Here is an 18202-nt window from a genome sequence, read left to right on the forward strand (position 1 = left end):
GATACTGCATTTAGGTCTGAGTTAAGCTGTCCTGGACACAGTTGTGCAAAATAAAGAATGATTATTGGAATGAAAGTAGCAATTAAAAGTTTAATGGTTACATGAAAGGTAAAGTACATGGTTTTTCTTCATGCATTCTGAAATAAAAAAGATTTAATGGTTAAAAAAAAAAAAGAAATTAGATTGTAATACATTTGGTTGCATGGAGGTTCGGATTTGTTGAAGAGTGATTAATCAGGCTTGATTATGAAGAGGGGAATCGTCCGGGGTCCCACAACCCCAGGGATCTTAGGTCCATGGTGAGACTTGATTGGCCTTATTGGTTGAGGAAATTGCACCCTAATTACTCTAAAAACTAGACATGAGACAGATAACGGCTGTTGCTCATCGGGAATCATGAGCCCTGACTGCCCAGTCATTGGCAGCTGGTGAGCAGCGAGGTGCACTAGCAGTCCCTGCTAATAGGGACTGCTAGCTGGTATGTGAAAACTGTTAGCTGATCATCTCTGGGCGCACAAACTCCAGACTGGAGTGTTGAACAAGCAAAAATGAGCTGCATTTTCTGTCCCAACAGTGTGTCGGGAGAATCATAGTCCCGAAAGATGTTTGCCAAACAGCTTTGGCAAATTAAAGGCTCTATCGAGACAAAGTCATCACGTATTTAAGGCTTAAATGGTGACGTTCTCACCTGAAAGTTGTGGAAGTAAAACAGTAGTGGTACAACAATAACTACAATATATTCTCCTCTTTTCTGCAAGAAAATAAGCACAGATTTCCATTCTCAAGGGGCAAATAAGCACAGATGATCCTGTGGCGAGACTTATGCAAATATCGCGAGTAAAACTATTTGTTCTGCAGCTGAACTCAAGTGTATTAAGAGAGAAAAAGACTATTTTTGCCTTTGGACACATTATCAGAGTTGTCTTTCATCAAATTGCCTCAAAAAACCTGGCTGACATGAATGGCTGCCCTCAGTGTTGCAACTTTATTGGGACAATTTCATTAATCACCAATTGCTACTACAACACAATTAAAATCAAATCAAAGTGGCACCTCCATTTTGAGCTGTTCTTTTACAGCTCAATTAATAGTAAACATAGATGGCGTGTACTCAGCAACAAATATTTTTTTTGTCATCCATCCATCTATCCACCTTCTTCCACTTTTCCGGGGTCGGCTCGCAGGGGCAGCAGCCTAAGCTGCGAAACCCAGGCCTCCTTCTCCCAGCGACTTTGTCCAGCTCCTCATGGGGGATCCCGAGGCAGTCCCAGGCCAGCTGAGAGACATAGTCTCTCCAACATGTCCTGGGTCTTCCCCAAGGCCTCCTACCATTTGGAGGTGCCCTGAACACCTCCCCAGGGAGGCGTCTGGGAGGCATCCTGACCAGATGCCCGAACTCTGTCATCCGACTCCTCTCAACCTGAAGGAGCAGTGGCTGTACTCCGAGTTCCTCCCGGATGGCGGAGCTTCTCATCCTATTTCTAAGGGAGAGCCCAGCCACCATCCGGAGGAAAGTCATTCTGGCCACTTGTACCCACGATCTTGTCCTTTCGGTCCCAAAGCTTAGGACCGTAGCTGAGGTTCGGAACGTAGATCGACTGGTGAATTAAGAGCTTTGCCTTTTGGCTCAGTTCCCTCTTCACCATGGCAGACCGACCGATCCGCCTGTCGATCTCACGATCCATCTTTCCCTCACTCGTGAACAAGACCCCAAGGTACTTGAACTCCTCCACCTGGGGCAGGGTCTCATCCCCGAATAAAGATGGCACTCCACCCTTTTCCGGGTGAGAACCATCTACTTAAACATGGAGGTGCTGCTTTTCAAACTGGCCGCTTCACACTCGGCTGTGAACCAAATCAGCGAGAGCTGGAGGTCTCGGCCCGATGAAGCCATCAGGACCTCACTGTCTGCAAAAAGCAGAGACACATGTTTTTACAACTGTCACATAATTTTTAAGGGGTTTTTTTGGGCAAAAATTGGTAGGTGGATCACAGCTCATGCTTCAGATATCAGTTCTTAACTTTAATAGTGGGGCGGTATGTTCATACATTTAATGGACTAATAACATCCTCACCAGGGGCTGCAGGAGAGCAGTGGTGAAAATCTGCACAGAGTAGATACATCAGTGCAGGAAGTCAGACACAGGAAATTTAAAAAAGAAAATTTTCAAAATCTAAAATTTTACTTTTCATTACATCACTGCAATAACCAGTGACTCCAGATCAAAAACCCACCCAACGAAGGATTTTTAACGTGGAGAAGTTGAGAAGCCTATGATTACTGGACTCTGCTGTATGGTGTGTAGACTGCATCACGACAAAGGAGTAAATAATAAACAACAATAACCACCCTGAGTAAAAAAATTGAAAGAGAAACCTTTTGATAATTATTCAGAGAAACATGAAAATAAAGAAAGGAATAAGAGACCAAATTAGCAATTCAGGCAGATAAAACCATTGGCTTCTGAATGGCTCCTGGTGGGTAACCAGGCACACTGCTGCGATGTGGGTTCTGAATGGTAAACAAACAACACCTCCTAAAATGAATTCACATACACATTGTTACAGGGCTTGTGGGATGGCCTTTTGTCATGTGTCATTGCTACATCATTGTTGTGTGGTTACTTCCAATTTAATTAAAACGGATTTGAATCGACTCTGTGAACGACCACAGTGCCGGTCTTTCTTTGGAACATCACCTTTGTATCATCTCCAGTGATATTCTGTTTCTCTTCCATATCAAAATGAAAACAGGGCACCCAAAATAACAAAATAAATACAGACATTGATCATGACTCTGGAAATATCAGGAAGAAGCTTTAAAAAAAAATCTTGTCAAATCTATTATTCTATTATCTGGATCCAGGTCAGAGAGGCAGCAGGTTAACCCAGCCAGCCGCAACCTCCAGCTCCTCCTTGGGGATAACAAGTCCTCTCCAACCCACATGAAATTTACAATTTAATCCCTTCAGCATGATGTGGGTCCACCCTGGGGTCTCTTCCTGGTTGGACATGTTTGAAAAACCTCTAGAATGAGGTGAGCCCCAGCTATCCTGATCAGAACCCATTCAGAGGACTGTTTTCTTAATGATTCATCACATTTCTTGCAGTTTAAAGTTCCATATCATGCATGGAAACTATTCGAAGCAATTCATAATGAGACAGTCATACTTTCACCAAACATATTGATAATAAAATTTAATGTGGTGGTGTTTATTCATTTTGTCAGCGTAAACATTTTATCACTTTTGAAGAAGACAGACTGACGTGATGATGGCAGTGATTACCTGTCCACAGCGCCAGAAAAACAACCCATTTCCTGCTTGATTGACAGTCGGGTATCGTTGTTGCTCCTTAGCGGTTGCAAAAAGTTCTTCACACTCGCCTACACGACCAATACACATGTATTAGTGCAAACACAACAAACACACGGGGACTGCAACTACAGAGGAAAATCAGTCACCTGTTTCTACTAAATGAGGATCTCTGGTATGCAGTCCACCTGCAGTGTTGTGTTCAGCCAAATCAATTCGTCATCCATGGGGAAGCGACACTGAGTGGGCCGTGCTTGACCTGTGTCCATGTATGCCTCTGGCCAGCGTGCAGCTGTAGCAGCAAGTAGGAGGTGGGAGTGAAATATTTTACTCTCTGTCTTAAAGTAGAGCCCCTCAGCAAGAGGCAGACTTTGCACCGCGGCTGTGTAACATGTATCCTTCCTATAGGGCCTCTGCTGCTGTAATTGACTGAGAAATCTATGACGGTGCAAGGTTGCACAATGTTGGATTTTTTTTCTTGCATATTCAGTATTTTATTATTTGATAGCTGGTTTTTAAGGTTGCAGATGTTTACCAAAGTCAATATTTTCCAGTAGAAAAACAAGTTTATATGATATTCTTCTTTTGTATTTAATGAAAAGCGCAGTATACACAAGGAATTTGAATTCTTTACTGTATTTCCTAAACATGGAAAACCTCAAAATGTGAGTGTTAATTAATATCTTCATTGCTGATGATGATTAGAAAAGAACAGACCTAAATATTAGCCATTAGAACGATACAAATATATTAAAAAATTACCAAAATCTACCCTAAGAGATACTGATATTTTCTTGCTTCCCTGAATTGTTCCACAATGGTACAGGATTCAAGGAATTGAAGGAACTCTTAAAAATAATGGGCATGTCAGTCATGATTTTAGGATCCCCAGAGTTCCTGTCTAAGAGTATTCCACAGCGGCTAAAACCCGCACTTGAATGTATCATCTTATCACCCTTAATCTTGAACGTTTAAGCGGTGTTAGACTCGCTCCGGGAAGTTTTAGTATCATTTAGAAGAACTCCGAGATATTAACATGTTTTGTGAATACAGGTCCTGCAAAAATAATTCCACAAAAAAAAGGGGGGGGGGGGGGCTTCACATATTTGCTCTTATGTTAATCCTCCATAATCCTTTTGGAGTCATAAAATGTACTTTAGAAAGTCATACCATGGTAGATATTTTCCTGGGCTGGCAGCCATTCACAGCATTCACAATGATTCGTAGGTAGAAGATGACATGAAACACATCCTGATATTTACCACCTCTGGTTTATTCCTTCGCACCACAGGCTTGTGTATTAAAAACTAGTATCCAAAATGAATTCCACTTGATAAAACAGCTCAGTAGCTTCCTGCCACTGTAGTATTGGCTCAAAGTTACTCAGCGCTTCTGCTGAGGACTTTTGCCAATAGAATCCACATCTCTAGAGAGTATTCTAAGTAAATAGTGATCATAGTCATAAAAACATACCGTGAGGTGGAACATTGCGGTTCATAGATGTGTTTTTTTTAACACTGGAGTGGCCCCGTTTTTTTTTTGTTTGTTTGTTTGTTTTTTTGGTTTAATCTGGGGCAATTAGGATGAGCCAGCAAATGAAAGCAGCTAAAAGAGATATAATAAGGTCGTATCAGCTGACGATGTAACGTCAGAGATGCTGTGTCGTTTGTAATGAACGTGCAGAGAATCAGCACGAGTCATTTCATTGTGCGGCTGCCCAGCTGCAACTTTTACTGTCTCGGTTGACTGTCGCCGCTCTCATAGTGTCGTCGTAAGCAGCTGTTTCAGAGGAAAAGTTAATTGACTAGATAGTGAGCAGCTGGTGTCTGTGGCCCAGGGACAGTCCCCCACTCTGCCCACGTACTAATCTAGCCTTGCCCATAAACGCTGCCTTTACTAGAGCTGGGGCTTCACACCGTTTAAAATGCAGAACAGTGTATTTTTTTGAGGCATACAGTAATTCTGTTACTCTTTGTTTTTTTTGTTGTTGTTTTTTTAATGTGAGCCCGAGCTGGAGGACTTTTCCCCTCATTCTTCAACACGCATTGTCATTGATGAGTCTGACAGCTGTAGAGCAGGAGAAGCGTCAGAGGACTCAACGTTAAAATTCAGTGTTCTGGCCAGTCTGTTAACGCACTGAACGCACAGACCCGTTGCAGGGATGTTAAACTTTATACTCAAATGTATGTTCTCTTTTAAGAGGCGAAAATTGATTAGAAGTTGAATGTGCAGTCGATACAGAATGACAAGTTAAGTCTCTTTTGTCAGAATGCAGAGAGGTTATCTGTAACCACATAAAGAAGCCGAAATGACTCTTCCCCCCTCGCCTTGTGCTTATCTCTTAACGATCACTTTCTTTTTTTTTTCCCCCAAGATATTTGAAAGATGAGTGAGATATGCATCTTCTGAAAGGTCCTGAAGGTAAATTTTATGTCTTTAGAAAGCAGATGCCATCTTGATGCACTGCAGACTTACGTTGTAAATTCTGATTGATTGATTATTATCAGACACGATGGCGTAATTATCCAACGTCGACTCACCTCGGGGGGAGCAGGTTGCGAAACGATAATATCTGCTTCTGTGGAAGTCCTTAAATCGTGAACATCAACTACAGCGATTGGGTGCCGGGCAAAGGGTTAGAGCATAAAAGAAGAAAAAAATAGAGTCCACGCAACAACAAAAAACCCAAAACTCACTCCTACTGAATTTATTTAAATGGAAATGAATAAAATTCTACTCTTCAGTGTATTAGTCAGTAATTTGATGTGTTTGTCTTCTAGTGGCGTGATTTCTGTTCTCTCAGGGAGCAATTTTGATGTGTGGCAGTTAGTCCTTATGATAAATAAATATAATTATAATGTTGTCATTTGTTTTGTGTTTTTCTTCGCCTACCTTGAGATTATTCAATAATGTGTGACTTTCCTGTATTCATGATATATGAAGAGTCTCACTCACTATTATTATTTGCGTGTTGACCTTGCCGTGCTGAATTTTGTTTTTTAAACCATTGGCAAAAACTAAAGGGTGAGGTACACCGAGGAGAATTTGAAATAAATAAAAATGAGGTCTTTTGTGTTTAGTTTAGATGTTTGAGTAATGAATTCCTTTGCAAAGCATTATGTCAAGTCAAGTCAGTTTTATTTATATGGCGCCAAATCACAACAAAAGTTATCTCATGACACTTTACAAGTAGAGCAGGTCCAGTACCACACTCCTACAATGAATCTACACCCAACAATTCTCCATGAGCAAGCACATCCTGCAACAGCGGCGACAAAAACCTTCCTTTTAACAGGCAGGAACGTCAAGCAGACCCAGGCTCAATGAGGACGGCCTTCTGCTTTGACCGGTTGGGGGGAAAGAGAGCAGGAGAGCGGGGCAGAGACAAAGACAGATAATGGAGGAAGACAGATATGCAGAAGGAAAGAGAGGGACAGAGATAAAGAGAGCGATAAAGGGAAGAGACTGATGGACAGACGGGGACATGAGCAGGTGGAGCTACAGGTGGCAGCTTGAGCCTCTTCAGGTCTGCAGCCTCCTCCAGCAGCACCCGGGATCTGGGATGAGGGGAGCCCAAAGGCTCTGGAGAAGAAGACGAGTTAGTAATACGTATGAGTATGATTTATGTATGACAAATATAGGAGTACAGAGAGGAGTAGAGAGAAGCCCAGTGCACCATGGGAGATCCCCCAGCAGCCTAAGCCTACAGCAGCATATCTAAGGGCCAGTCTAAGCAGCCCTAACTATAAGCCTGATCAAAAAGGAAGGTCTTGAGTCTGCTCTTAAAGGTAGAGAGGGTGTCTGCATCCCGGACCAAAACTGGGAGACGGTTCCACAGGAGGGGAGCCTGATAGCTGAAGGCTCTGGCTCCCATTCTACTTTTAGAAACTCTAGGAACCACCAGTAACCCTGCATCCTGGGAGCGAAGGGTTCTACTTAAGATAACAGGGAACTATGAGCTCTGTCATTTATGAAGGAGCCTGACTGTTGAGGACTTTGTATGTTAGAAGGAGAATTTTGAATTCTATTCTGAATTTGACAGGGAGCCAATGCAGAGAAGCCAGTACAGGACAGACATGGTCTCTTCTACTAGTTCTAGTCAACACGCGGGCAGCAGCATTTTGGACCACCAATTTGCTTAATGTGGGCATTAAAGGACAGATCCTGATCAAAGAGAACTCCTAGGTTCCTTACGGCCGTGCGGGGGGCCAAGGTAATACCTTCCAGGGCACCTATCTCATTAGATAGGGTGTCTCTAAAATGTTTTGGGCCCAGGACAATGACTTCAGTTTTATCAGAGTTTAATAGAAGGAAATTATGGGTCATCGAAGTTTTTATCTCCTTTAGACAAGCCTCTAGTTTAGTCAGCTGATTTATTTCACGTGGATGCATTGATAAGTACAGCTGTGTGTCGTCAGCATAGCCGTGAAAATTAATTGAGTGTTTCCTAATAATGTGACCGAAAGGAAGCAGATAAAGGGTGAAGAGGATTGGTCCAAGCACAGAGCCTTGTAGAAATCCATAAGTTTCAGAGGGGTTATCATTAGTTAGTGCGAACTAAGATCGACCTTGTAAATATGACCTGAACCAGTTTAGTGCAGTTCCTTTCAAGCCAATGATATGTTCCAGTCTCTGTAGATGGATATGGTGGTCAGTGGTATCAAAAGCTGCACTAAGATCACTAAGATGGTGTTAAACACTATGCTTACAACTGACTGTGCTGACACGGGGGCCCAGGTCTGTGTCAGAAGTTTCAGCTGAAGTGCTGCTTTTACAATAATGGTTCTGCAGCGCTGGTCCAGCACAGATAACACACTCTCTCTCTCTCTGTCTCTCTCTCTCTCTCTCTCTCTCTCTCTCTCTCTCTCTCTCCCTCTCCCTCTCCCTCTCTCTCTCTCTCTAGAGAGGTCAGAGTCTAGTGTCTCTGGTTGCGATGTGTAGGTCAATCCGTAATCCCTGGGACCCTCAGGCAGGGTCGGGTGTTGAATAATTCATAATTTTGTTTTTTTAAGCTTCATCAGTTGTGCACTTAATGTGAGAAAAAACATAGTTTATCTTTTTTTTTTCCCATGATAATTAGAAACACATGTTAGCGTTAGCTAGAAAAAGGCATAATACAGTAATCCTGTTTCACAACTCCTCATAATGTATTTTTCGTTTTAGGAAGGTCTGATTTTGTTTTTCATGGCCATTGTGGAGGCTATATCGCTGCTGGTGACCTGTCCTGGGTTATATTTGGGTGTTCCTATGCTGTATCAAATGTGTTTTGCAATAATGCAGACAGCTGTGGCTGCAGGTGTGGCAGTCAGAGCCTCCATGTGCATGGCCTCCACGTGCACAGCCTTCCGCAAGCGCTGTGGGAACATCCACCTGATTCACCTCTAAAGCTGCGCTACAACAAAACCTTCTCGCACATGTAGATGTATCAAATATTCACCTGAACCTGAAAATATCCCATTCAGTACTTGAAAAAACACATTTCTTTTTCTCTATATTCAAGAAAAATGCTCCATAATTGACTTGTCAGATAGTCAGAAGATGAAATGCCCCATCTGAGTGCGACATAGGATTTCACTGTCTAGTGCAGAGGATTGGAACGTGGAGGCTATATTCTGTTGTCACCTGCCCTGTGCCAGCACAACAAGCACTGGGATGAGAGCTGGCCATTTCCTCAGTTATCACTCCGAGAATCTCTCACATCGAGGCGGAGGAGGAGGAGGAAGTGTTGTGTCAAAACCCTGAGGTGGCAAATTGATGTATTCCACCAGAAAAAGGCTAAAAGCTACGTAAAGACACTTTGTAAAACTTATACATTAAAAGAGCAAAGATGAAAAGTAAAGTATTCAGATATGGAAATTTTTGTCTTGATTAATAATACACTGATGTCCTATTGATGTTTTGATGCCACTATGGTTTAGTTTTACATGAATATTAGGTTTACAAAATCACAGTTGCCGGAATGAACATTGTTTCCAGTACAAACCCATACCCACCACTTCTGGTTCTGTTCGATCAGAGAAGCAGATAAAGACATCTCTGTTCAGCTCTAGTTTATATATGTATATTTATAGTAAACAGATCTGTCCTTCCTGTTTCCTAGGTAACCGAAACAAGGACGGGGCCTCTCGGCTGCAGTAACTATGACAGCTTGGATTCAGTTAGCTCGGTGTTGGTGCACAGTCCGGAAAATAAGATCCACCTAAAGGGTAAGATTGGATCTCTCTCTCTCTCTCTCTCTCTCTCTCTCTCTCTCTCTCTCTCTCTCTCTCTCTCTCTCTCGCACACACTCTTGCACACACGTACGCTCTCTGTCACAGACATTCATCTTAAATTCATGAACAACGTACACAGTCACAGCCCTGAAGATAGAATTTTTTCCTAAACAGACACTTGAACACACATCCTGGCGCCTCCATCCACCAACCTGCCAAGTCTCTCACCTCCTGTGTGTAGTAGTTGACCGGGATGACCCATTACTTTACGCTGCAGTAGTTTATATGTCTGTTCTGCCTGAGTGGCTCTCAGTCTTATGGGGAATCTGTTATCTTACCAGGCTGTAGATGGGCCGTGTCCTGCCACACTGACCCTGATCTAACCCTTCCAGTTACAGCGGGAACACTCAGGGGCCAGAGATCCTGAAGTTTCTCTGGCTTTTTATCAAGCACAGATGCGACACAGTCCTTCTTGTGGAGTTGCATGTTGCCTGTTATTCGTGCAAGTGTGCTTCTCTCATTTGCAGATTTTTTAAAAACTAATCATTGGAGGGGGGGGGGGATGAAGCAGAGTTTTATTAATGACACAAATAAATAATGAATGGCCATTTTGAGTTTGTTGATTTTTTTTTTTTTTAACCATCATTTAACTGTAAAATGACAAGAGGCTTTTTGGATCTAGTCAATCTCTAATTTGTCCTATCACATGACTTCATCTCCCCTCAGCTCTCCATGAACGTGTTTATTATTAATGTGTAGAGAAACGATCACATATATGAGTTTGACGGCTTGTCCACTCATACACTCTCCAAACTTCCATTGCGAATATCCTTCCTGATGTAGTTATTTAGGGACAAAAACATAGTTTCAGGATTCAACACAGTAGACAGTGTGAGCTTAAACCACACAACAAACACATCAAACTACAGAGAGAGGCTGAATGAATCCACTGTCACATGTAATCCCTGACTCAAGCTCCACCCTACCAACAGGTTTTTTGAAAATCAGCTTTTTTGTTGCGAAGATGGAGTAAATGAGTGGATTATTATGCAAATGTGCTTTAATATTCCTTTTTCAGTTGATATTTTGGATTTATTGAACTGTGGCTATGTGAGGCAGTCATCCATGGTACCGATCTGAAGTCACGCATCTTCTGTGCGGACAAAGCAGAGGCGAACAAGGGAACTGCAAGAAAACTTATTTTGATAATCAAATAAATGCCCACCTAAATAAAAATTGATAATTCGGTTTACAATTTTCAACATTTTAAATTTTTTACTCACGTATTTTCTTTTTTCGTTTACAATTTTCAACATTTTAAATTTTTTTACTCTCGTATTTTCTTTCTTTACTTTCTTTTGCCAGATCAAAGTGTTTAAATTGAAGCAGAGTGATACAAAGTGTTGCTCGCGTAGGAGTACGAGGAAGCACTGCGTGATAAAACTGCAGAGCCAAGAAAGGGCTGTTGGTAATGGTTCAATACAACATACAAGTAAATGATACAGGTTTTTTTAGGTGAGTATTTATTTTTCTGCAGTTCTGTTCTCAGCACTGTAAGACTGATCCTCGCTATGGATGGCTGCCTCATCCGTAGGATGCTAAAGGGATTTTGGGTTTGATCCCTCAGCTCCTTGGACACTTTGTCAAAGTGATGTTCAAGACAGTGAACCCCTAATTACTCCTGATGAGTTGGCATCCTGCATGGCAGCAGCCTGCAAGACGGGTGAATGATGCAACACCGTGAAGTGCTTTGCGTACCACTAAAGTAGAAAAGGTGCTGGGAGCCAATTTAACATTTAGCTTCAGACTCTGTTCATTCCTCTTGCGATCTTAAAGTGGCAGTCAAGAGCAGGAATAACCTTTAGAGTACACAAATAGGTGTTAAGGAACAACGGTAATTTTGTTTTATTTTTTTGTGGAAGCTGATGGGTCTCAGTTTTATTCAGTTAAATAGTGATAAGGTTCACGTGCAGAGCTGACGTTCTGCAGCAGGAACATTATTGTCCCCAACATTTTAATCTTGCTGTGCACATATCACCACTGGCCATTCAGGCAGCTTGTAAATCACAGAATATGCTCACTGGTTCAAGTAAAACACACACACACAAGCAAGAAAACTCCAGTCTATTAGTTCAGAAGCAGCGCTCTGTGTATTGTATCGCTTTGGGTGTTAATAATTCAGCGGTAAAGTCTACGTCTATCGTTACAACTGCTATGACTTGACTGCTATTGAAGCTCAAAGGATATTCACAACTTTCTTTTAGCTTTTTGGCACACAAGCACGTAGCGCAGAACAAAAAGAAATATAAAAATACTATCACACCTGCCGTCCTCTTGGCCTTGCCTTTTTCTTTGAGGCACGATCCTATGAGGAATAATTACCAGTCTGCCACCTTTTCCAAAAGGGTGACATAGAGGGCCAAACTTTCTCGTTATTTCAGTTTGTCCTTGAGAATCCACCTAATCCCAAGTGTAAGATCTCACACAACTCACTGAGCCTGTGTTTCGCTGTGGGGACTTGAGATTTCTTCAACCCTTCAGTATAATTTGCTTTACCAGAGCCAAAAGTAATTGTGTTGTTTGACTGCGGTTAATGTGCCCCTGACATGATGAATAAATATCTCACAGTTAGTTCATGTGTGAACTAAAACTTTGATAACATAAATATCAAACTACAGTAATTTATTTCAATCTTATGAAAGTCCTTGTTCTGAATTTATTCAGGACCTTTATTATACATTCATCAACCTTAGTGTTATTGTTGAATGTTAGAATTTATATCAGCCTGGAAATACTCCCATGATGAGGCGTAATTTTTTCGAAAGGACATCGATGATGTTTCTTGGTGAGTTATAATTAGTTGTAGTTCAAGAATGAGCACTTGTGGAAGTTTATGATTATTGGTAGAAACTCTTTCCTCCACTTCACTATAAATAAGTTTGAGGTCTGATGTATCGATAGGTCAACCTCAGTCATGGCTAATTAGCCTGACGGTCTGCACTTGCAGAGCTCATGCTTGTGAGTGGGATGCTATTTTAAAACACAGTATAGCACCATTACCTCTTCCTAATAAGGGTTTTCCTGAAGTGAATGTTGGCCTGAATATTCTTGAGATTCCTTATTTCTACCCGTAAAGAGAACCCCTCTAACTGCTCCACCATTCTGTGTTCTTTAGCCTCTGTGCAGCTGATAAATCATAAAAGAGGGGACAAAAAGTGTGTAGAAGACAAAAAACTTTTACATAATGTCAGTGATAAAGAAGAAATTCTAAAGCTCTGTGCTGTACATTCTCTAGGCAAGAAAAAAAAACCTTTATTCCCTGATTGCTCCAGCACTCACTCACTTTTTCCACTCACACTGTTCTCACTTTATACTCTTTTTTTATTTCTGACTGATTGCGCATCTGTTTTGTGTCCCTTTAGGCTTTGCGTGGGCGTGTGTGTGTGTGTGTCTGTGTGTGTGTGTGTGTGTGTGTGAAATGAAGAGCTCTGCATTAATGCCAACAGTGGCTACATTTCCCTCTCCCTCAACTCAGTGGTTGACAAAAACATTCTGACTTTCGCCTTGAGTCAGAACAGTGCCATGAAGTGGAGTTTTGAAATCACTATTAATTTTATAGAGTAAAAGCTGGTCAGTATGAAACATTAAACCTCTTCTGCTCAGCTCCATCGTGTGTACAGCTTGTCTCTCTGAGTGTGGGTGGTGTGCTTCAGTATGCGTGCGTGCGCGTGAGTGCGTGTGTGTGTGTGTGTGTGTGTGCGCGCGTCATTAGGAGTTCAACAACAACATACCTACTGACACCCACCAAACATTTTCTGAACGAGCAGTTCTACAACTTTAATGAGAAACTTTTTTTTTTCTACACCAGCAGCACCGGGAGCACAGGTCAGCCAGTGCTCAGTCTACCAACATCACTTCTGCATGTGAAAGCTCCAGTTTGAAGATGCATGTTGGAAATGTCCATGTTTCTGTAGCGAACACTAACAGCAGTAGTGGTGACTAAGGATGTGCAGAGGCTATTCCTATTTGAATAAAGGTTGCGTGTGAGATAATTGTTTGAAATGGCACAAATATTAACAGTTTTAACGTAATATTGTTTCATTTGAATGATAACATCTGTGTACAATCATCTCGGGATTTAGTTACCAGTTTAGTAAACAAAATGTACAGATGCGCGTATGTTTTATTGTATTTATACAAGAAAAGAAAATACAATAAAATGTCACTCTAAGGTGGACAGAATGAAACCTTTGACCCTGCTGCATTCACAGGCTGGGCCACACGTGGAGGTGGGAAAGCTGTAGCTAGCTTGAGTGTGTATTTTTTTTCGTGACCCATGAGGAAACACGTCAAGCCGGGCAGGAAGTAAACAGGCAGGAACTGCTTGTACAACACTCTTATTGAGCCTATTTTTCAGCTGTATCTTGAAATATAGCGAGAAAGACGAACGGGCAGACAAACACACACATAAATAGAGTTAAGTGAGACAGACAGAGGGAAGTGGAGCAGAATGGCTCGGAGAAATGTGGTCCTGCTGCCTGTGGCTGCAGGAGAAAGCTTCCACCTCCCGTGTCTTCTTCTTCTTCTTGTGTTTAATGGTGGGAGGCAACTAACACTTCCTGCAGTGTTAGTGGCATCCCCTTGTCTTCCACTTAGTGGAGGGCAAACACGCATAACATTTGGCACAGCATTTGTACCTTTATGAATATCTATTTCATACAAATATCATGAAACGCCATGGGACCATGCGTTGGACCAATCTCCATATACATGCATCACCCAGAACACACCAAGTACCAAGCCAGGAGAGGAAAAACAAGAGCCCACTGGAAGAGCCTTTACCTGTGTGGGACTGTTGCTCATGAAAATTCACACTCAGATGATATAGAATCTTTACCCTACACATGAAATTTAAATGAGAAACACGGCTCAGACCTATACTGCATGTCCTTGGCTGTATGTTTGACTTGAAATAGGCCCTTTCCCACAGTCCCCTGAACATTTATTCAACAGGCTTCTGTAATGCTGCAAGGCTGGAAATGGTCATACCACTTTCAGTCCTTTTTCCTATTTTTATGATCGATTATTGCCATTATTCTGAACTGCTAGTCTACATGCCCACAATACACACCGAGGTGTTTCAGCAGACTTCATTTCAGCTCCCATGCAAACTGAAACGGAAGCAAAATAAAGGAAGATATATTAATGTTGACAAGATGGAGCTATGCTAACCTGCTCTTCCACGACCATTCATTGTGCTAAGCTAAGTAGCGGTCAGCTGAGCTCTGTGGGTCTCAGCTCCCTAATGCTCACATGGCAGAGAGAGGAGTATCCATCTTCTTGCCGGCTCTGGGGAAGCTGGTAAGTAACCATGTTTCTCAAAATTGTGTTCCTTTAAGACAAACAGCACTCGCTGCAGACCTCACAGTATAACAAACAATACACAGAAGCATAAAGACATTTTCAGAGTTTCTTTTCCATTTAGTCTTCACAGCCACACCCACAAGCGGCCTTTATTATTCCCAACCTCATGCTGAACATATTCTCATACTGATGTACGGCATTCTTTCTCTTTCCCTCAGAGAATACTATGTAACCTTCCCATATGGCCGGATCAGTGCGTGCAGCAGTACATGTCTGTGTGTTCTAATCACACTGTGAATAATTGTTAACTGTACATGCAGGACCTGCTGTCTTTGAGGGTTTATACACTGACTATGCCAGCCTTTCCTCCGTCACCAGAGCAGGCGGGTGACTGACCTTCAAAAAAACAAAAAAAGACAAAACTGCCACATTGATTTCTTCATTAGTCGACAATCAGTCACTCAGCAAACTGTGGGTGAGTTATAGAACGGATGGGTTCTTCTCAAAACCTCCACAGCAGCTCCACTTTCACATTTATAGTGGTGCTGCGTAAAGACATATTGCACGCCCAGCCGTTAAACACATTATTATGGCCAGTTTATATTGTAATATATGTTATTATCATCTGTGCCATCAGTAGTTTAGGACAGCATTTAGATAAGAGCCGTATTTCCCGTATTGCATTGATGTGTGACAGCGTGCGTGCGTGTGTGTGTGTGTGTGTGTGTGTGTGTGTGTGTGTGTGTGTGTGTGTGTGTGTGTGTGTGTGTGAGCAGCATTCTGCTAGCATTCTCTCCCGCTTCAGCTTTCATGGAGATGAAACAGGGGGCGTGATTGTAGACGCTCTCACCTTGTTTAATGATGCAGACACTCAAAGTAAAATATGGCCTTGATTCACTCACCAGACAGGCAAACAAAACAAAGCCTGTCTATCAAAGAAGTTACACGGTCGGAGGGATTCAGCACATCTAACTTGGACAAGCATCCGTCCTGTTCAAAGACTTCAATTATTAACCTGACTATGTCGGGAATAGTCATTTACGGATTTTATAAATGGCACTAAATCACTTTCATAATCACATCAATGTGCAAACATGCAACCGAGAGTACACTTAAGAGGACCTAAACCACAGTTTTGTCCCGTAGAGGCTACGTCCTCGCTATGCACCTCCTTGGCGCAAGTCTTATGTTAATGATTATTGTTGCCATGGCGTTGAGATATTTTTAACAGGTATCTTATCAATATATTGGACAACACTAAACAGATACCATAAAAACAGTTAATACGTTATGGTTTTGGTTTAATCTTCCCTGCATGTCAATAGAATGTTACTGAAAAGTGTAACCATCCTTTCCAACCGTGTACAAGGAGAACATGGACACAGAAAAAGGGCCTGACAATAGAAGCAGCAGTAGATTAAAAAAAATAGGAGCAGCACCTTGCTGTAAATTGAGCCGCTCGCAGAAATTCCATCTGGGGTCCGGTGAACCAAACAGCTTGGTGCTCCATGAAAACCTCTGTTGCAGACCCACCCCGTTGTGGTCCTTCCAGGTCGCCAGGATTTACTAGCGCTCCACCATGCTGACCTGCGATCTGGCTTAAAAGAGCAGCTAAGGTGAAACAGTGGGTTTGCAGAATTCAACTAAGAAACCCTCCGAGTTGAAAATGTATCCCGGTGAATGCAGATGTGTTGTGGCAAACAAAATGCAGATACCTCGAGCTCAGCTTCACGGATGTGTGGAATACATAATAGAATTAGCTTGGAAATAGCAACAACACCCCCCTTCCTCGAATAATGTATCAATGTTATTTTAATATCCTCTCATCCATCTCAATATATGTGCATAGCAACTAGTTGTGTTAAAGGAGACATTGCCTACGATTTTTTCTTTCTCACTTTTCTTTTTCTTTTTCTTTGTGTGTATATGTGTATGTTTGTGTGTATCTGAATTCATTTGTGTCTATATCATGAATGTCGACACCCTCCCCCTCCCTCTTTTTTGGCTTTTTTCCTGCATGTTTCTTTTACTTGTGTTAATTTCTTTTTTAATTATTGATTAAATTATTACTGCTGTATTTTTTAATACTTTCTAGATAAATCAGTTTAAATTAAATATCAGTAATGGCCAATAAACTGTGGTCTGGATTATCTTTAAACTTAAGCACCTAAACCACTTGGCTAAATTCACCTGTGGCTAGACGGACCCCCAGCCTCCACCACTGGCACACTTTTACACTAATTCTTCTCAGAGGTCCTTCAGGTACTGTACATCTGTTTGCCCTCAGAGGACATTGGATTGTATCGATAAGTGTAACCCTACCCTGGGTTTACCCTCTATCTACTTAATAACCTCACAGTTTCCTCCGTATACGTTAAAACATCACACAAGTTCATTTGATCGCTAGAACTTGCATGTTGCATTCAGGTTCTGTAAAGAAATCTGAGCAGTGTGTCTTACAAAGGAAGACTAAGATAGGCATCCTCAGCTGATCCCAACTCTAACACTAGAAAAAACTAATATATCTCAGGAAGTTTAATCCTCACCATCTTCAAAAACTGTTCAGGATCAGGATTAAAGAAATCTTTTAACAGGTGTTTCTGAAACATAATCTATTCTACTTTTGCTCAGTGACTGAATTGAGTTTACAAGGGAAGGAAAAACAATGAATGTGACATTTTTTTAGTCAGAAATGAAGCCATGGCCTTGTGACAGCTGCTCCGTGATCTCCAAGCTTCACAACTCTGTGGGAATTACATCAAAAGCGTGAACAGAGTCCAGGGACGGAGGCTGGATGTCACTTCCAGGGTGAGAGGTCTGTAAAGTCCTCTGTTTCAGCGACTACACCGGACACTGTCAGCCTCCCTGATACAACACAGCATGAATAATGACTCGCCTATGTTTTATTTGTGCCTCCTCACATATCATACTCCTCAGAAGTGGTCTCAAATGCAATGTAATGCTGTTGGAAGACAACAGTCACTACAGCTGCGAGCTGCAGTGATCTAGCACTCACTTCCCTGTATGAAGCTCTCGAGGTTTTTCTTACCACATTCAGATTTAAACTGTAGGTAGGCCACTGTGGTGCAGGAGAGTCATGTTGGATGCTGTTTTCAGGGCTGTTTTGAGGGGATGTGTGGATATATTAGCAGATAGCATGAAGCTAAATCAAAGCCAGCTGCTGCCTTTGTTTCTTCAGTGGTCATGAGTGCTCACTTCAAGCAAACCATCATCTTTTCCTAAAGCTACCAACTGTTGTTGTGTCTAAACAAAACCAGACCGTGCATTCAATGTGTTGCCAGACAGCCAGAA

The 18202-nt window shown here is 41.9% G+C and overlaps 1 protein-coding gene across 7 annotated transcripts in view; it reads left to right on the forward strand.

The window, feature by feature from the left end:
* The window catches only part of brinp2 (bone morphogenetic protein/retinoic acid inducible neural-specific 2), a 203247-nt gene that overhangs the window by 141634 nt on the left and 43411 nt on the right, over positions 1-18202 (forward strand). For all 7 annotated transcript variants that reach the window (XM_086203891.1, XM_086203892.1, XM_086203889.1 and 4 more), the window contains one exon: positions 9415-9520. In XM_086203891.1, coding sequence (XP_086060017.1) covers positions 9415-9520 — 106 coding nt within the window. The remainder of the gene's footprint in view (positions 1-9414; positions 9521-18202) is intronic.

The sequence above is a fragment of the Aulostomus chinensis genome, chromosome 5 (genome assembly GCF_037954235.1).
Source record: "Aulostomus chinensis isolate RoL2024-O1b breed Wild chromosome 5, RoL_Achi_v1.0, whole genome shotgun sequence".
NCBI classification, from domain to species: Eukaryota; Metazoa; Chordata; class Actinopteri; order Syngnathiformes; family Aulostomidae; genus Aulostomus; species Aulostomus chinensis.